The sequence below is a fragment of the Haplochromis burtoni genome, unplaced genomic scaffold (genome assembly GCF_018398535.1).
Source record: "Haplochromis burtoni strain Fernald_Lab_line unplaced genomic scaffold, NCSU_Asbu1 Contig_50, whole genome shotgun sequence".
Classification (NCBI taxonomy): domain Eukaryota; kingdom Metazoa; phylum Chordata; class Actinopteri; order Cichliformes; family Cichlidae; genus Haplochromis; species Haplochromis burtoni.
The window spans coordinates 1878614-1900092 of NW_024582411.1; the positions used below are offsets into that span (position 1 = coordinate 1878614).

At 38.5% G+C, this 21479-nt stretch overlaps 1 protein-coding gene across 1 annotated transcript in view; it reads left to right on the forward strand.

Moving 5' to 3' along the window:
* galnt18b (UDP-N-acetyl-alpha-D-galactosamine:polypeptide N-acetylgalactosaminyltransferase 18b) overlaps nucleotides 1-21479 on the forward strand; it is an 89896-nt gene that overhangs the window by 40642 nt on the left and 27775 nt on the right. The window contains exons 4-6 of the mRNA XM_005936473.2: nucleotides 6534-6717; nucleotides 8173-8370; nucleotides 8622-8736. Coding sequence (XP_005936535.1) covers nucleotides 6534-6717; nucleotides 8173-8370; nucleotides 8622-8736 — 497 coding nt within the window. The remainder of the gene's footprint in view (nucleotides 1-6533; nucleotides 6718-8172; nucleotides 8371-8621; nucleotides 8737-21479) is intronic.

Sequence of the window (21479 nt, forward strand, 5' to 3'; positions counted from 1 at the left end):
AAACTCCTTTAATGTTAATTAGGAGCTGTGTACACTGGGTTTAACTGATGGATGAATAACACTAATTAGCTGCAAAGCCAGGAAATTTGCCCCAAGGCAGATAACAATCCAGCAAGGTGATGAAGTGTTTGTACATATCTTGTCTGCATTTGCAAACCTAATTCTTACATCTGCATGCATTGGATGTTGAGTAAACACTGTCAGGTCAAAAAGACATTTAATATATGCGTGTAACTACTGAGCTCTGTTCCTTCTGCGCTGCTATCACTGACATGACTGATGTGTGAGATCACTGACAGGTGACTTTAGTCTGCTTGCAGAGCACAAGATATAGACTTGAAGTCACCTGTGAAAGTGGACCTGATAATTTACAGCAGAAGACTTTAACTACATCACAAAGGCAGAAAGCAGGCTATAAAAAGGTAATGATACTGTGCCAAGGTCATTTATAGGCTTTTCACTTTTAAATAGGCTCTGCACCTTGTAACAGGAACTGAGACAACCATTACGGGCCAATCAACAGGGGAAATTCTGGCACTGGGAGGAATATGTTTACCAGAGTCAATAATGCACAACATGGAGCATTGCCTGTAGCCTGCTGGAGCAAAACATAGATCACTGTGGTATGTCTTGATAACTTACCTCAACTCGACTGAATAAGAATTATCTCTCTCCTTCTGGCTGTTACTGGCCATAAAGTTGGATTTATCCAAATGTATCATATAAAAAAAAAATGTAAAACCCAGGAGTCTCGTCCCAAATTACAACTAATATTCATTCATATTTCATCAGGTAATTGAGAGCTGGAGAGCAGTTGCCTTCAGCGCCTTCAGAGACCCAAGTCACGCGTTGACATTTTGCTGATGGCATTTCGCCCTGTTTGCTTGAGCACTCCGTCACACTGCGTATGATAGGCCTGGTGTTATCATTATCACCATGACTGTGAATCTTATCTGTGCTAAATGTCGTTAGCCTGTTGACCTGTGATGCTGCTGATAGTGCTGAAAGGGTCATCATCCAGAGCTGAGCTCTGAGGCACCCACGGCCTTGCATTAGTCATCGGCCGCTGTCACAGCTCACCTCCGAGACATTAGCATGCAGGAGAACGTGTAGCCATCAAGGTAGAGAAGGGCAAATTGACCTAGCTGATTCCTCCTTAATTGGATAATGTCCCAAGCTGTGGGCCGCGAAAGACTTGTCCATGTAAAAGTAGGGTTTTGCAAGGGTATCGCTTATTAGACAGGCTCAGAGGACTTATGATCCATTCTTTACCCTAAAATGTAATATGTTAGGGTGTAGAGTTCTATGATGAGACACTAACCTGAAAGAAAATGGACAGCAGAAAGAAAAAATCATGCTTATAGTAATGTAAAATTGTTGAAGAAGACTGTCTCTGCATCATCCATCTAGACATTCAAAGGCTAGCCTGCTGATTAGCCTCTGTAGGCTACATGCAATCTTTTGCCAAGGTTTCCTGTTCACTCATTTAAGTAAGGAGATAGAGATAATAAAAAGCTTACATTTCATTAGAAGATAGTTTTAAGATTACATTTTAGCAAATATAATGTTCTGCCACACAGACTATTTATGCAAACTTTTCTCAAAAGGGATTAAAAAACGTGAAAATAATTTAAGCATGCTTAAGCATTCAGAAATTTCCTCCCTCGCCTTCATGTAAAAATAGTCATAGGCAGAGATTACTATGGCTTTTAACAGTTGTCAAAAACTGCCTGAGTTTTCTGATATATGATAGAGTCTAATATGTTTGTTGGCTAATTAATCCTTTAGTCACAAAAGTTAAATGTAAAGTTCTCAGAAACTAGTGAACTAACCATAATAGTCTCCGCTCCTTTAAAAACAGAAATAGATTCAGTTTGCTAAAGAACTTTCTGGCATGTTTTATGGCAATTTGTTACTGACCAGTAACCACTGACTTAGTGTGGAATGGTTCAGCCCCTCATGTGTGCAAAAAGGTTCCAGCATCTGTTGGAAACCACTGAGATATCCATCAAGCAGTTACTACAGGTCCAGCCAGTGAAAGCGGGAGGCTACACAAAAGTTATGATATGATCGGAAACAAAAGATTGTATTAGTGTTCAAATTGTTGTTAATATGTACTGCCAAGAATGTGTCCAGATATTTTCCTGTTCTTTGACAATGCTTACTGAAACGTCTGTACCAGAAAAGTCTTCATCAACGTCTAGAGAATGATAAACAGGCAGCGCCAATTTGTGATAGAACTGTTAGCAATGTACTCTATGTTCACCATGTTTTGTTTTTTTAGCTTTTTTATTTTATTATTATTTTTAAACAAACTGCCTTTGGACTTTTTGGCTTGATTGTGGAGGAAGAGCAGTTCTCAGTTGGATATTTTAAACACTGATTTTCACTACCACTGAGTTGTGCAGTGAGAAATTGCCAAGTGATGCTGTGCAAACTACTCATCAACTGCGAGACCTGTATCCATGACGATTTGCCATCTGCTGTGCAAGCAGTAACTCCTGCTTGCTGATAAATGGTGTTTAGTTTGAACATGCATGAAAGAAACATAATATTCAAGGCATAGTCAGATTGGCTCAGTTCATAGAAACATTTATGTAAGTTATGATGAAAGATAGATGAGGAAGGAAACAATGACTAAAATCCCATTCATCAAATATCCTTTGCCTGGTTGTGCACGCAATGATATATATGACACAGTCACAGCTAATTCCCTGTGCAGCTAGGAGAAAATCTGAACAAGAGGATTTTAAGCCCTGTAGCCATATGGAAAGCTTTCAAGGTTTGTTCAGGAAAAATTGTTCATTCAGGAAATCCTTTTCTATAACTGTGTTACATCTGACTGAGAATAGGCTTGAGGTGAGCTAAATGGCAGGTTCTTCTAGTTTGCCACTCACCATTAGATTTGCTATTCATCCTCTGAATGAGAAAAACCTTGACTTTTCTTTGATACTTGTAAATTATGTACTGGAATTAGTGCACGGCTGCACAGTGATGTTATAGCCTGTTTTGCTTGTTGTTCGAGTCCAACTCTATCCCAAAGCCCATTGCTTTCCAGCAGAGCCTCAGCCGGATATTGGTCCTGAAAGATTGATGAGCGTTGGCTATCAGCTATTCCTGGTGTAATGAAGTGTGTTTTATTAGGATTTGTTATGAGGAATAAGAGCATCATTCTTATTTTCAGTGCACACACACATTAGTATGTCTTAATTATTGATGGATTAAAACTTATAGATCTGTTGCAGCTGCTTTATTGGCTTTAGCCAAAGTAAATGGAATTATATAGCTAATCTCTCTACTAAATGCCTTTAAACTTGAATTAGTACAAAAATTACTCTGTTTTGAGTTTGAGAAATCTCATTAGGGGCAAATTCACCAACTGTTACTGACTCCTCTTCCTACTGTAATACTCAACATACAGGACATGTAAAATACCACAGTTTCATGTGGCATGTAGTGCATGTTCATTACTATGAGAATTAATGTGCTTTTGAATTATTTATTACCTGGCAGGAAATGGCAGCCGTCCACTGGAATAAATTAAACACACTCTGACTCTTTTCTGTTGAAGCACTCCTGTTTCCACATGTGGTCTGCTTGTAGTCCAGTTTTGGTTGCATGCAGATAAACAGTGTGAATGGAGAGCAAAAGATGGATGGCATTTCCTAAATGCAATCTCGAAACCAACAGATTGCTTTACAAGAGCTTCTTAAAATGTATCTTTATTCGTAAACAATGATTAGTGTGAGAAACAACTATACCCATCATCCAAAAGTTGGATGTTGCCTCCAAAGCATAAGTCAACAAACTAGTGATTTATTCCAGAATACGTAAAACTTTTTGTTTTTTACTTTTGTTGCTCGATGACATTTTGTGTCTGGAAAGTGTGAGTGTGCACAAACTGAAATAAGTGGCATCTCCTGCGCTCACATTTATAGGTGGAATATCTTATCTATATTATCACTCTTCATAGAGTTTGTTGACATTATATAATTCAGACTCAAGGGTGAAGGCAGGATAGCGGACATTTTATAGAACAGCTTCACGTACCTGTGTATCCCACAGGCCAACTGGAACTATGATCAAGATGCAAGAAGGTCAACCGTAGCCAAATACATCCAGAAAGTAAGACAGGTGCTCAGAAGCCAGCTGAATGGTAGGAATAGGATCTGAGCCATCAATAAATAAGCCCTATGAGTCATCAGATACTCACCTGGAATACTAAGCTGGCCACAGGAGACATAGATGCCACTGATGTCAAGACGCAAAAACTCCTCACAATTCATTGAGGTTTTAACCCAGAGTCCAGCACTCTGAGGCTCTACGAGCACCAGAAAGAGAGAGGGTGAAGATTTATTAGCGTCATAACCTAAATCCTTGAAAAAACACAGAGCATCTATGAATGCATCTGGAAGATAGTCCCCTGAGATGAGTGCCTCAGACACTCAGACAGTCAATGATGAGGAACAGAAGGAGGAACTGTGCCATCAGATAGAGGAAGGGGCTGACAAGACATCCTACCAGTGGCTAGAAAAGGCCAGCATAAAGGACAGCACAGACACAGAGTGTATGAGGAGTCTACCACAGTCAGAAGGACCCAAGCTGCAGAATGTCCAAACTTACCCCAGAGACTATCCATCACAAAGGAAGAGGAAAAAAGATGCAGAGGAGGCAGAACCAAGTAGCTGGGATAGTGTATGGGATCATCTATGTTTATTATAGACTCGAAGTCTAGGATGTAGTGATGGATCTGGCAATCCCAGTAGACAACATCAGAAAGAATGATTGTTAATAAATAGCAAAGGACCAGGGGCTGAAGAAACAGCTGCAGCAGATGTGGAAGGTAAAGGTCAAAGTGCTCCCAGTGGTAATAGGAGCATAAGAAGCTTTAAAGCTCAACATCAGAGGTCTCTGCCCAGAAAAGTGCAGTCCTAGGAACAGCTAAATAATCCGCCGAACCGTCAAACTCCCAAGTGTCTTGTAGAGGACCCGAGCTTGAGGAACACATGCACCACCACCCCAAGTTCAGCAAGAGGGAGATTTATTTTTTATAAAACAAGACCCCTTATTAACTTCACCTTGGGTGGCAATGTAGTATGCTAGGAATTATGTGATATCAGCAGACTCTAGTGTGTCCACATGTGTGTGTATAAGAACCTGTGCAATTCTTTGGCTTTGGCAATCATGTTGCTTTACTGTGAATATCAATGTAAAGAAAGACATAATAAAATTGTCATACTCCACATATGGAGGAGATGAAGATAATTACTGCTTTTGCAACCCTTGAAAGGATTCCAAAAGAAAAGATGAGCTCTTAGCACTCATTTCTGCTCTTTCTATAGGAATTCAATGCTGTGGATTCACTGGATCATATGGTGTGAGGCTTGTTTACTAACAGTTGTCAAAATTAACTATTAAGTCAGAAGCCAGCAGAAAATAAGGCTGAAAAATATTTCATTTAAAGACCACATATTGGTTTGCTGAATGCATTGTTGGACTGTGGGGAGTCTTTACATTCCAAGAAAATATGCTGCCTTTATTATCTTTGTAGAGTTGATGAGGACTGGACTGTACAACTTTTGAATAACAGAAACTTTCTTTAACAGAACTTTTTGCTAGCATTATTCGTTTAGAAAATGAAACTTATTTTTTTTCTAAAGCACCTCACACTGCCTCTAATAAAGCTAGCACAGCATAATTTCACGGTAGCCACTTTTTGTCTTCTCGCAGCTGCTTCTCACTCTCTTCAAACTGAAAAGATGGTTAAAACAGTGGGAACACAGCCTCGGGTGATTTATGTAAGGAATGATAAAACACAGTACTGATAAAACTTTTATTTTTTCCCCCAGCTTTATCTGATTGATAGTACAGTACAGAGCTATGATGTAATTTTGCCTTCTCACACTGGTCTATGCTGATATTTTACAGCAGACTCAGAAGCTTGGCCTTTTTGAAAGAATTAGTTTCCGTCTCAGTCTGTTTCACTATCCTTGGCATTTTTCTAGTCGAAGCACAAGGTGAACCTGTAAATGTGCTGTTGTAATTTATTGCATTTTTGAGAAAATTACCAAAAATGTGGCTCTCTCAAAACCTTGAAGTAAAATACATATTTATTTGTCATGTAAGCAGCAATGAGTCATATTCTCCATGGCGTGATTCATCACACAGTATACAGCTCAGGTAATAATGGAGGTAAACTTTGAATCCAAACATCAAACCACAGACATTTCATCTCCTCCTTCCATGTTTTGAAAAGCATTGCAGGCTGAGTTCTCAATATTGCAATATCCCGTTATGACTGGTAAGCCCCATGGAGGTCTGCAGTGCTGGCTCAAGCTGCTGCCTGTTTGGTCCAGTGATCAAAGCAGTGAAGCAGAAGTGCTGCTGGCCTCCGACCAGTGAAATACTGCCCACTGGAGGAGGACATGATGTGTTCTTGTGGGTGGAAGTTTACTTCTAAGTAGCTCTCACTTTTCTTACCCTTTTCAAATGATATCTTCAGACACCAATATGCATTTGTTTGTTTCTTGCAGATGAGCTAAAGGAGAAACTTCATGATTTTGTGTCTGAGACTAACAGCCAACGTCCAGGATTCATAAAGATGGTGCGGCACGACAAGCAGGAGGGTTTGATCCGGTCCCGAGTGAGTGGGTGGAGGGTTGCTACCGCCCCAGTCGTTGCCCTCTTTGATGCCCACGTTGAGTTCAGTGTCGGATGGTGAGTAACTCACAAGTGCAGCATGTGAAAAGCTCAGCTTAGTAGCACAAGAGCGCCGCTTCTTGAGCCATATTGCTCTGTGAGGGTTGATTGTTTCTTTTTTTCAATCGAACCATCAAACTTCCTTAATATAAATAGCAGGTTAGCGCAGGTTCCAAAAGAGTACGAACAGATTCAGCTGAAAAAAATTAAATCATATTTAAAGCTAGATAAAATAAATTAACAAGACATACTGTAAAATAAAAATATAATGTACACATACACAATGTGCATTACAAGCAAGTGGATAAAAATTAAGTTACACTACTGTAGATTAAATAAAATTGAGAGACAAAAAATTGTAACAAAACTGCAAATTCACTTAAATCTAATTTTAGAAATGTATTGTGTATATATTACTTTAAAAGAAAGAAATTTGCTATGTCTTTATAATGAACTAAGTAAATAAAAAATACAGTACATGATATTCATACATCAAAAAGCCAAGCTGAGTAGTTTTATGTTTACGACTGAATAAACAGCACTTCGGGCTCTTCTCAGGACTCACTCACTCGCACTAAGAGTGGGCCAGAGCATAAAAAAGCTGCATCCCTCCCCAAAGATTTTTGTTGTGCACTTTGAAACAACTGACTTGTGCTAGAGAATGTGAAGAGCCTCAGTGATTCACACAATATATACATTTACATGTACGCCAAGCAAGACAATAAACTTTTGTTCTGCCGGCAACAGTAATTTGTATCTTTGTATGACAAGATCACTGAAACACATCAACTAACAGTTAAAAATACAGAGTTCGATATTAAATGTGAATTCAAATGTGCAGGGGTTCTTTGTCACATTTCAAACCGGCATGTAAAAACCACTCGTGTATTTAGATGAGAAGCATAAAGACCTCACTCCCTTTGGTCAAAATCACATCAAAATTAAAGAATATGATTTTTTTAGGGGGGAAAAGTGGATTTTAGGTGCCTTAATAAAAATAAAATAACAGTTATATTCAAATTTTCCACAGTATTTGAAGGGCACACACATGCATAGATGGGAATTTAGATGTATAGTGATTGTATAAGTGCAGTTTATTGTAATTATTTATTATAGCAGATCCAACCTCTGTTATATTTTTCTGTGTGTGTGTGTGTGTGTGTGTGTGTGTGTGTGTGTGTGTGTGTGTGTGTGTGTGTGTGTGTGTGTTGTGTTAGTTTTTCCATGAATTGTATTTTTTGAAAAACTGTTTGGAAAAGAAAAAATGTGTAATTGTGTGTAAACACATCTTATCTCTTCCTATTTTGATTAAAAAATATAATTTCCATAAAGCTTTGAGATGAGCAATGAACTGAATAAAATTGTTTACTGAACAAATACCCTAACCTGACAAGTGTGGTCATAGAGTCGATGGAGAAAGCACGCAAAAACACATACTGACACTGAAATATCTTTCTCTCTCCATATTTTCAGGGCTGAACCTATTCTGCAGAGAATTAAAGAAGACAGAACCCGGATAATCTCCCCATCCTTTGATAACATCAAATATGACACTTTTGAGATTGAAGAGTATCCGCTGTCTGCACAGGGCTTTGATTGGGAGCTGTGGTGTCGCTACCTCAACCCACCCAAGTCCTGGTGGCACAAGGGCAACAAGACTGCACCAATTCAGTAAGAGAACTACATAATTATGTTTTTAGCCTAAATACAATAAAGTGATTAAAGTATTCAAAAACACATGTAAATCCTGCTAAAAATGGATTTTATGCACTTCCCTGAACGTTTTACAAATGTTCTTGGGTCACACATCTTTTCCTGCCTTCTGTTACTATAGCAACTGTGTCACGCTAACATTATATGTGCAGAGGATAGCAACTGATAAAATAAAAAAAAGCTCATCTTCATCCCCTTAAATCCTTCAGGAGCCCAGCTCTGATTGGCTGCTTTGTGGTGGATAGGCTGTACTTTGAGGAGATTGGTCTGCTCGATGAAGGGATGGAGGTGTATGGGGGTGAAAATGTGGAGCTGGGCATCAGGGTGAGTAATGATGTTACTCCTCTAGCTATGGGCCATTGTTCATCCAGGTAATGTGTGGAAAATTAACTATGATAATGAAACTTAATGGTTGTTAGGAGCAAGGTCGCCGAGGTCTTCACTCACTGGTTCATATGTAAAATGCTAAACTCATAAGCCTTACCTTGGAAAGTGTAATTTGGCTTCAAGCAATGGTCTCTGTGCATTTAAAAATTGTGTGGGGGAAAGAAATATGAAGCAGCCTTTGGGGTTATGTAGAATATCCATTATACAAACTGTCAACACTGTCTTTTTGCTGAATGCTACTGTTTTTAATCTCAAAACTAGAGAACTGTAAAATAAGGCTGGCACTTCAAATTACTGCTGATCAAAACATTCTTTGGAAAGTTCTTAGAAATATATAACTCACAAAACAATCTCCCTTCATGGCACACATAGTAGTAGTAGTAGTATCACACTGCCCAATAAGTACAGCAACTGATACTGAGTGTTAAAAACAATGAAAGGTGTCCACTGCAGGCACGGTCTTTATTTTAATTTAATTTTTTTGATCTTTCATCATTTTTTGGGCTTCTGCCACTCCTGGTGAACTCCACTGTCACTCCTTTTGCTGTTGCAGGACACTTGTCAACTCTATCCACGTCCACAGACGTGCAATCGGGATTTTGGAGAACTGCACAGGAGTGTCCCATAAAAACCAACCATAAAAATGTATTCTGATGGACACATTTGCGGGACCATAAAAATATGTTTTTCTCCTGTTGGTAGGTGTTCAGTTGGCCATGTAACCTACTGTACATCTATCTCTAAATGCACTGACTCTAACTCATGGCATAGTGAGTTGGTGGCATCTTCTCCAACACGTGAGCAGCAACAAGCTCATGAATTTCAATCACCGGGACATCTGAGTTAAAAGTGTTCTGGAGCTGCTGTGCTCTGCTTGCAGGTGCCTCTTGACACGTGAAGTACAGCTCTTTGGCTGATAAACATTTAAACATTTTTCATCAGCCAGGCACAGTTTGCATTTTACTGTGATGTACTTCTTGTCTTTTTCACCCACAAAATGTAAAGGCTATCTATTCTCCCATCTCACAAGCAGACTGTCTCAGGACTATATGTATTACTATCCTTATAAGAGAAGGATAGAAGCGAAACCAAGTATATTTCTGAAGAATATGTTTTGTTTTGTTTTGTTTTTAAGGAACAGGGAAATTTGGGAAAATATTAATATTGGCATATTGCTTATTTGGAAAATTAAACTGCAAAACTAACATTTTACTTCTCCCATTACAATAAAAAAAATGTGAATACTGGCCTAGACTTAGCATAGCTTGGCTCAAATTAGCTGCTTTGTTTTTTATTGTTACCTTATCAAGGCACAGAGATCATTTCTCTTCCTTTTTTTACATAAATTTACAACAAGAAAAATAGTAGAAAAACAGGGAGGCCATGCATTGCAAATGGTGAGATGATTTGACTGGAACAAGTGACTCGAGCAGAGGGAATTATCCCTTTTTTCCTACTGTACCTGGAATACACTGTGACATATTCCCTCATGTAGATTTAGCTAGAACAAATGATCACTACTAATGAATTCTGAAGTCTGAATGATCACCTTCATGCCCCGGCGATCCCTCTGAAGCACATGTGAGACTGTGATAGCAACCGTGTGTGAACAGAATGCTGACATTGTTTAGAGCAGAGAGATGCACCGTGTCTGCCGTTGAGTTGCGTCCTTCTAACAGTGCTTTAATTAATTTGTACACCCTCATCAGCTTTGTCTGGGAGCTGAAAATCGCTTTTGTGTGCATTCACTTCAGCAGAACCAAAAGCAGATGGGCCAGAGCTATAAGTACCCTCTAGCTGATGATAGCACACATGTACTATACCAAGATCATTAATGCAGCTATCAGCAGGTTTATTAAAAGCAAGAAACGAGGGACAGCTCCTCCTCAACTGCACTCTCCCTGGATTTTTTTTTTTGTGAGCAGAAAATGGAGACAAGTTTTTGACAGGATGCTGAATGTAGAAATAACCATTCTCACTAATGACAGAGATGCAATCATCAGTAAAGACGGGTGATTAGTCCTGCAAGTCATTACATGCTTTTAGAATTCCCGAGTCTGATAATAGCCCCAGTGCCTGATTCATAGCTGAACACATTGATGATTTTATCACATATATTATAACCCATCGCTTTGCCTTCTTGCTTTATTATCTTAGCTTTGAGTTCAGTCTTTGTCCACCATGTTGTTTACTTCCATGGTTATAATTGACTGAAGGAACTTGCCCTTGCTGGGAGTTAAATGCAGTTTATAGTTCTGCAGCATTTTTGAAACAGAGGGTGAGACAATGAGCTTAGAGCTACAAGTCTGAAGGACCCTGGCTTGGCCCCAGATTAACGGTCCCATAGAGCCCCAACAGGGTCTGTTTGTCTGTCTGTAGCGTATTGGTCATGCCTCCAGACCACCTGCCAGCATGCAAACTGGCTGCTGACGAATCTTCAGAGACACAGTCAAGCCAGGCCAAAAACTGCAGGCTTTGGCTGGGGTTTTAAAGGGCTTGTGCTCTGTAGAGTGAGGTTTGAATGAACTGCTGCTCTATGATCACATTTGGTCACAATGCAGAAGAATAATATTTGACTATCTGGATGTGTTGTTTTCATAAATGGCATCTTATGTGTATAACTGAAGGGGGATGCATGTCATCGTGCCTATGAACAGGGGATTATACATTTCTGCCATATGTGAAAAAATCCAGCATCATGTGCTTCATATAAGGTTTTTATTTTATGCTATTTAACATAAGAGCTAGATTCTTTTGTTCTGGTACACATTAGAATAAAAAAAACTGTTTGATTAAATCCAGTACCAGTCAAATGTTGGGACACACCTGAGAACATTTCTCTTTACCTGACAAGTTTATAAACGTGATGCATAGTGCATATAAAAGAGTATTTGACTATTATACACAGTTAGCAGTCAGTGCGCTAAATCCATCGTAACTGTATTTTGTCAAATGTAAATTTAATGCAGTTTGTTCTGAATATGTAAAATTCATAACATAGAATATCAGGGATGTTTAGAAGTAAGACATTTTACAGGGAAATCTCTAAATAACCCAGATCATTTTTTGGTTCAAGATAAATCTCTGGTTTAGTTTTCCTCTCTCCAGGCTGTTGATGATTTACCCCAAATAATTATTTACCAAAGTAAGCTAGGAACAAAATATACACATCTTTAGTAGAATGTACAATTGTCTGTTATGAATCAGTTCAAAGTTATTTAAAGCAGTTTAAAGTCAATGTTTTGCAGAAGCTCCAACAAAACAAAAAGGTAATCCAGATTCAGAAGTCAAACAGAGCAGGAGAACAGATAATCTTATTTATACTAAATATCTTCATATATCTTTACCAAATCCCCAGTAAAAACTTGAATTCACATTTTGAGTGCCCACCAAAGACTGAACGGAGACCACTTTTACAAATTCACATTTTCATTACATTATATATGTATTTATAACCAGTATCATATAATGCATTGCAATTTCTAATTGCCATCTACTGCTGCCTGTAGGACGCTAATGCTAGTGCTTTATCTTTCTTTTTAAGCGGTCTTTACAGATACAAAAACTATTGACTGCAAAATAGCTACTGAGTTACACGTGATAAAAGCAGTGTTGGTCAAGTTACTTGAAAAAAGTAATCAGTAACTAATTACTGACTAGTTACTACTCAGTAACTAATTACTGATTACTTCCTCAGAAAAGTAATCCCATTACTTTACTGATTACTTATTTTCAAAAGTATTTAGTTACTTAGTTACATAGTTACTTTAAAAAAAATGATTTACAACCTGAATAGGTAATAAAGCAATAGATCTTTAAGCCCAATCCAATTTTTTCTGCATAATCCATCATATAAAATGTAATCAAATGAAAAAGTCTCTTTTTGAAACTAGTTTTATTAGTTTTAATCTTTTAATTTTATGCATGAAGCAAACATTAAATTATATTCAACATTCTCTGACTGGAAGAAATTTGTTTAACATTTAAACCTATTTTCTGCACATTCCAGCACATAAAATAAAATAGGTTTTTGTGTTTACACTCAGTCTTTCAGATAAATGCAAGTAAAACACAGCAGAAAATAAATAAAATCGAAGACTCAGCGGTCCTGTTGCTCTATTTTCACCTATATAGCAGGAGTGGGGCAGGCGGAGGTGTGCTCTGGTGCAGGTGTGTCCAGTGTTGCCAACTTAGTGACTTTGTCACTATATTTAGCAAGTTTTCAGACCCCCTTAGCAACTTTTTTCTAAAAAGCGACTAGCGACAAATCTGGCGACTTTTTCTGGTGTTATTGGTCTTATTTACGATGACTTTTTGACATCAAAGCGGGTATCGCTTTTACTCTCAACAAGCAGCGGGTGCTGCCGTAGGTACCACGCCTGTTCCAAAGCACTCACGAGCGGAGGATAGTCCTCCCCCAGCTGCTATCAGGGCAGAAGACGTTCACACCTATGTGTCCAAACTGCAAATGAATCGCGCATGAGCGAAGCCGCTGCTCCCGCACTGACTGTAACGCAATCAGTTCTTCTTTTACTGTTATGCTGTTTTGTGGATCACGAGGTTTAAAACTACTTATACACACAAAGTAACTTCACCAGAGTGCCTATTTCGGGTCACTTTTGCCGGTCCAAGCCCGGATAAAGGAGCAGGGTTGGAATTGTGACATAAAAAAAAAACAATAATTGCTAAAATAAATGTAATTTGTAGTTCTAAATTAACTCTAAATGCATTTAAGACGTTTTTACTCACCTCATGTCTCTTCCACTATGTTATTTCTCTCTCCAACAACATAGGTTACAATTAAATTAGCATGACCAATTATGCAAATTAGCCGATTGCGTCATTTAGCGACTTCTAGCAACTTTTAGGACAGCCAATAGCGATTTTCCTTACTGAAGAGTTGGCAACACTGGGTGTGTTGTAGCGGTCAGTGGAAGGATCTGGGAGTTTCACATTCCCGTGGCAGTGTACTGTCGGTGCTTGCTCGGAAGTTTAGGGGGTTTTTTGCTGTAAAAAGAAGTTTCCCTCCCAGTGAACAGAGGACGCTAATGTTTTTGTCACTTTTTACAGAATCAAACTCTAAATAACGCTTTAAACACTGCACGGTCATACTCTCTCCCGCACTCTATGTTAGCCATTGTTGATCTGCACACAGCTGTTGCCACGAATGTCGCACTGGCTTACATCATTGTCATGAGACACTCTCCCAAAAATAATCACAGTTTTAGTAACGCAGCAATGCTGCATGCTTACAGGAAAGTAACAGTAATCTAATTACCTTTTTTGCAATAGTAATCCCTTACTTTACTCATTACTTGAAAAAAGTAATCGGATTGCAGTAACTTGTAATGCGTTACTGCCCATCTCAGGATAGAAAGGCCAATGACAGTCTCTGGAAATTCAGGGAATGTATCTGTATGTGTTGGAGATGAATCCAGTGAATTAGAATCAAAAGTCCTTCTGAATGTGATCTATCTATGTTGTCTATTGCATTAAAATGCTGAAGGATTGTCTTAGGGAGTCTGAGTCATGTCCACAATAAAACACAAAGCATCGTTAGATCCGTAACACAAATCTGACCTGTTTCTAACAGGGCTGGTTCTCTGTTTGAGCTTCAAGGAACACTGGGATGATTTGTTTTTTGAAAACTGAAGGTGGATGCATTAAAAAAAATAAAAATATCATTTATTTTTTGAGGTTATCCTTCAAGTCAGACTGTACGGTGGAATGCACAGCAAATTGCCACAGGACCATGAAACAAAATTATAATACAAATGATTTCCCCAAACACCTGTGAATACTGGGTACCACGCCAGTGAAGTCAGCCTAGGACAATGCATCATAAGAAGACCAAAGCAGACATCATCACTCTAACAGTGCCAGGATGGTTGTGTTGAGAAATGAGAATCATTGAGGGCTATGAAAAACAATTATGCAGCAGCCTTTGTGCACAGTATTTATGGAAGTGGCAATAAAGCATCATTGCTGTCATCATAATGATTTACACAGTAGATTTCAGCCAAATAGTCACCAAGCAATTTAATTTGCTATAAAAAAAAGTGTAATCTGTTTGAGCTTTAAAAAAAACAAAACAATGTAAAACACATAAATAGGACTTCGAATCAATCAAACAAACAAAAAAAAAAAATTAAGGCCAGTTATCAAACTGAACTATTTTCTGTGATAATTTTTAAAATGATAGTTGTCATTTAATCAAACTTGCAGTTTGATCAGTTACCAAGCATCAGGATTTTTTGTTATGTATCTGTTGAAGAAATACTTTATGTGCTGCACATGTAATAGACAACACATATAGTAAGTTTAAGTATTCCAATACAGCAAATTAGTTATTTCGATTCAGCATATACAAAATCAAACAGCAATGTCACGCAATGTATATTTAAATTTAAATATATTCTCATCACCCATATGGAAAAGAAATAAAAGACTTGCATAAGATTTGGCTTACTTCATATGGTGAATCATATAAGGCTTACATGATTTACTCATGAAAGTGGACACTTTCTCATTACTTTCATATATTGTTTTAGTAAGTATCCAAAACATACAAGTTTCATTTATATAATTTTTCAAGGGATCTTATATCTGTTTTCATTCTTGTATGCTTCTCATACACGTTTCACACAAGACAGATGCAAACTTTATAAGATTTATATATATCTTTTCCATGTGTGCAGCCACATTATTAGGCACACCCAGGGGTGGTCCTGGCATGTTTGGTGCCCTGGGAGAACTCTCCTGCAATCCCCAAAATGCGCTGTCATGATGTCGGGGCAGCATGGGTGCGAGCAACTTTTTTTGCCCATGCCATGATGCCGCCCCCACCACGATACTGCCCCGGGCAACCGCCCATGTGGCTACTGGGCACACCTGTAGATATGCTCAAGATTACCTGCTGAATAGGAGAGAAAGATTTAAGATGTGCTGTGGCTGTGGGTACCAGATGATGGTTTGACTATTTCACAAAGTACTGATCCTGACCCAGCGCTACGGTTTGCAGAGAATGGTCAGAAAAGGAAAATATCCCGGGAGTGGCAACAGTAATTCAAATAAGCACTTGTTAGAACAAAGGTATGCAGAAGAGCATCTCTGAATGAACAAAATGTTGAACGCTGAAGGACATGGGCTTCAGCTGCAGAAGATAACACATGCAACTGAAATCTGCAGCAAATGTGTGATGCTATCATGTCAATATGGAATGATTCCAGCAATAAGAATTAGGGCAGTTCTGGAGGCAAAAGAAGGTCTAACCCAGAACTAGCAGGGTGTATCTAATAATGTGTATGAATATACAAGCTTTGTGTCTTGTAAAACACATTCACATTCACAAAATGTTTCCCACGTGTCATTATTTTAGTCTTAATCTCAATATTTTGGGTATCAATTGCAGGTGAGTGAATCTGAAACAAAAGCCACATTCACATTAGCAGTACCTGTGAATAAATTACCAGCTCAATTTTGTGTTCAGTATTCACACTGCATAATGCTGTTTTGAAGTTCTCCACCATATAAAATTTTAAAAAGATTTAGCTCTCTGTAATCATACATGAACGAATAACAAAACATTGTAACATAATGACCGAGTCTGTAATTGTAAGACAGCGCTGATTGAGTTCCATGACCCCTGTTCTGCTGAAAATCTATTGAACCCCGCTGCGTAATCTCAGACCAACAGGACAATCAATGAGCAAGTCTTTTTTCTAACAGGGGTAATGGGAACAGCATCGCAGCCGTCTTGTATAAAAATGAGAAATGTTGCAGTTTCATGGATACGATGATCCTTGTTATACGGTAATGCTATATGAGCCAGAGTTAAATCCCATAAATGGCAGTGGTTTGCAGTAAGCAGCTGGACACTTGTAACAGTAAAATAGTTTTATAGTGTACTGAGACAAATGCAGAAACGCTGTTTTAAGCGGAGCCATATTAACAGAATTAACTTCAATGACTCCCAACAAATACCAGTCTGTTCACATAACTCAGACCGGCTTCTCTACTTTGGCCTGCCCATTCAAAGTCATTTCAGTAGGAGTAACATTATATGACCATACTACTCTCACTGGGTTTTAATTTTTATACTGAAATTGTTATTAGTGTTTCACATCATTCATAAGCCATCTTTCCACTTACCAAAAAACATTGCTGGTTTCCTTTTTCCTAAGAAAAATATTAGATGTAAGTATAACCACTCTTAGCTACGTTTGCTCTAGGAGCTTCACTTTGTTCTTGGCTTTTGGCATTACAACAGCTATATCACTGTGAAGATAAATGTGCTTGATTATTATGTTAAAACCTTCACCCAGTGCACCAAAATGTCTGTGTAAAATTTTGAGTGAGAAGAAAACTACTTGGATTTAAAGAAAAAAAGACTAGAAGGATTCGGTATCGACTCTATACAGAAGAACTGTGCTCATCAGGGTTCAGACTGCAGGCTTTTATTTTGTAAAAGCACCTCTGAGTGGTGGGAATTTCCCAGTGCAAACACACCAGGAGAATTAAATTCTTTCTAGTGTTGTTTCTGGAGGTAAAATAAGTCTACAGCAACATTTTAAAGAAAAACACTGTTTTCTTCTGTGAGGACTCAGACAAAGAGATTTAAAGTACTGTGAAAAAGTCTTGAGTCATCCCTTATTCCTCTCAGTTTTGCTTCCAAGGACCTTTTAAGGTAATTTTTATAGAGTGGTCTTGAGCAATAGTTCGTCAAGCTTTCTGAAGGTCTTTCAGGGATTTTTCTTTTTAGACATTGGCCTTGGTTTTCCCTCATTTTCCACCCAGTCCTTCTACTTTTTTAGAGTAATGCTGTATTCGTGTTTGATTCTTTCCGTATTTCTGGTTTGTTTGGTTGGTCATGAAGCCACTAAACAATGACTATGATTTAATTAAGAATTTAAAGAAGACACTTGATTTAACAGATGAACCAGTGTAGTGTCTACCTATATAATTTTTAATCGCATCCTTAGGCACTTGTTACCATCAGCCTGTTGCAAAATATCCTAATATTTTCCCATTTCTTTAGGTTGCCAATGCCAAATAAAGCAGTCTGACAGGAATAAAATAGTATTTTTGCACCAGCAACATGATTGCCAAAGAGCTATAAACTGAAAACCTGGTATATCTCAGAATTGTGTGGCGTATGTCCTTAAAGACCAAAGAACATGTTTCCTAAAAATAAAACCTGCAGCAGTTGAATAGTATCTGAAGGTTCTGAATCTAAGAACTAGAAAAAAATCCAGCAAAAAACAGACAAGACCCGACTAATACATCTGACCCTTTGGTTGATCTACTGCTCATCAGAAATGTTCTCAACACAGTGGTGGCTCTCAATAAGCCATTCTTAAGTAAAGGAAACATCCGTCCATCCATCCATTTTCTGCCGCTTATCCAGGGCCGGGTCGTGGGGGCAGCAGCCCAACCAGAGAAGCCCAGACCTCCCTCTCCCCAGCCACCTCCTCCACCTTGTCCGTGGGAAAATCAAGGCGTTCCAAGGCCAACCGAGAGATATAATCTCTTCAGCGTGTCCCGGGTCTGCCCCGTGGCCTCTTCCCTCTGGGACATGCCTGGAAAATCTCACCCAGGAGGCATCCTTGTCAGATGCCCGAACCACCTCAACTGACTCCTTTCGATGTGGAGGAGCAGCAGCTCTACTCTGAGCCCCTCCCGAATGGCCAAACTTCTCACCCTATCTCTAAGGGAGAGGCCAGCCACCCTTCGGAGGAAGCCCATTTCCGCAGCTTGTATTAGCGATCTCAGTCTTTCGATCACTACCTACAGCTCATGACCATAGGTGACGGTAGATCGACCGGTAAATCGAGAGCTTCACTTTTACACTCAGCTATCTCTTCACCACAACAGACAGCATCCGCATCACTGTGGCCACAGCACCAATCCGTCTGTTAATCTCCCGTTCCCTTCTGTAACATAAAACAGGATTTTTCATAAATAATTCAAGGCTAAGAATCTTCACATGCCGCCTGTATGAATTACTTCATCCCTGTCTCCTAAGAAGTTGCATTTATATGCATTTATTCCTTATTAGCTTTTTGAGGGGGGGTTTTCAAGAGCAACATTCAGACCTGACTTAGGGTCAAAAAAAGAAAAAAAAAATCCTGAGTAGACAACATGATGGATGCACATTTAAAGTTGGCATGTTTGTTATCTGCAAATGAAAAAATAAAAAATGTAGGTTTACCTTTAAAATATCACTATTTCTCTTAGGTAGACTTGTGCAAAGTTTTTCAATGTGCTTGGCAATAAGTTGTTCTGAGCATCTTGGGGATCTTGCCACAGTTCTCCAGTGGATTTAGACTGTCTCCATGTCTTTGGTCTCTTAGTGTAATCCCAGAAGGACCCGTACCATCTGCTGCAGGACAGTTCTTTATATTTCCCACTGTGCTTAAAACATCTATAGAGCAGTGTAGATAATATTATTTTTCTAGCCATTGTCAAGTCAATAACATGTTTAATAAGTCGATCAGATGTCCTTAAAAATGTCAGAAAACATTTTAGAAATATTACAGTATAACAATGAAAGTAAGATTTGCTTGTTTGGCATAATAAAAACTAAAATATTTAGGTTCTACGCTTTCTAGAATATATCAAACAGTGCTCTTATGAAGTGCAGGATTCTAGGTCTCTATAAGACACTAAAAATTTAATAAAAGTCTATTTCTCCAGCTTTAGCTAACTGACAATATTCAGGCATGGGATTCATGCAGGCATGAGTGCATGTGTATTTTGTATATTAGCCATTCTGTACTAAATATGCAAATCTCAAAGAACACTTGCTGAAGCACTAGTTCTCATAGTTTAACAATATTTTACACGCAGTGTGCGACAGAGACTGATAGCACTGAGAATAAATCATGTGAAAGTGAAGAGTTCTCCCCACACGCTGTATGAGTGGGTTTTAAAACTTATGTTGTATTTGACTGACTGTTTATCTCTGAGCTTTAATTAATGACCACAGTGAGCAAGAGGGACCTTCACACCCTCTTCTCACTACACTAATCAAGGCTGGAAGATCCCCTAATAATTTTCTCTTCAGTGTCACCATTTATTAGGTAGAATATAGAATTTAGTTGCTCGTTTTATCGCCTACACTCTGACGGCATTAGCATATCCACGTCCATTAGTAAGTTTGCTGTAGGAGATATTCCGGGAATGGAAAAAGGTGCTGATTAATTTTACAGTTATTCAGAGGATAGCTTAATGCGACACCACCTTGTGAGGTTTTGCAGTTCTGACGACTGAGAACAGGCAGTGAAATCGTTGAAGATGTACTTGTTTTGGCTACATTCTGCCTTTCTCACATAAATTAAACACCTGTTAGACTGTACAGAGTTTAAAACTCCTGAGAAACATTTATATGCATCACTACAGCTGAATGTGGATTTTGACTTTTTAATTCAACGAGCAGTGAAACTTCAGTCTAAGGTAAAATGATGGAGATGCTTCTCTTCTGAGTGATCCAAGTTAAACTCCACTGAAATTTTGGGTCAAGCCCAAATTAAAGTCTAATTTGCTTCAGATATGAGTTTTACATAATATTTAACATTTAAGCAAACCATTATTATGACTGTTTTTGAGTTTTATGCCTGTGACTTTTATTCAAATTCAAAACCAACATGAGAAACACATTAACATAATGAAGTGAGTGTCTGAACCTGGCTTAAATTAACATAATCTTTTTTTATTGTGCCATACACATACACATAATAAGACTGATTTGGTCAATTAGAAATACTTTGCCTGGTGTGTTTAGGATTGTCTGCAAATGGTTCAGCATTTCTGCGGTAAGGACGGGGAAATGTGTTTTGCCTTTCAAACAACAAAGAGTGCAAGCTGATACACGCTCAGTGGAAACTCTACACCAATTGTCTGCACTGCTTTAACTCTGCGCTCTGGGCAGGAAAAGAGGAAGTCAAGCTTTACCTTTAAAGTAAGTCTGCGCTTTGATGTGAAGGGTTTTATTATCACCAAATACTGAGGAAATGTGAAATGAATGCAGTGGGAAATATTAGGGAGTTTATTTAAAAGCCAGTTAAGGTTTCTGGAGGGACAGGAGAGGTTGTGCAGGGAGATGAAAGCAGATACCTTCAGATACGCAGACAAGCATGAAGTGAAAAAAATAGAATTCCTAAAGTAGCATATCGTTAGCTTCATAGCATAAGTGCCTAAGTCATTTTTTTGTGTTTTGTGTTTCAGACGGACAGGATGATGCAGCAGTGGTAGGGGAGTAAAGTTAGGCAAAAATCTAAATTTGACCAAAAAATGACTTAGGCACTTATGCTATGAAGCTAACGATATATAAAATCACAGGACTTTATGGTGCTTCAGAAGCATCATTTCAGTCATAAGCAAGCTGTCACATCAAGGTGTTCGTGTCAGAATTACATCAGCTGTGTCGTTGTATAGGACAATTCACTCATTTGCATAAGCAAGAGTCCAATGTACACACAATTTTCCATTCACTTGCCGTTTTCTTTTAAGTGCAAATGGCTAAAATTAGCTCTAGAACTTTCCCTGCGGTATCCTGCTGAAAATCTATTCACAGATAGATATATATCATAGTTTTACATCTATTGGCATTTAAATGCATGCCAGCTTTTATTAAAGGGCATGGTATTTAATACAAAAACGCACCCTATTTCATTTGCACA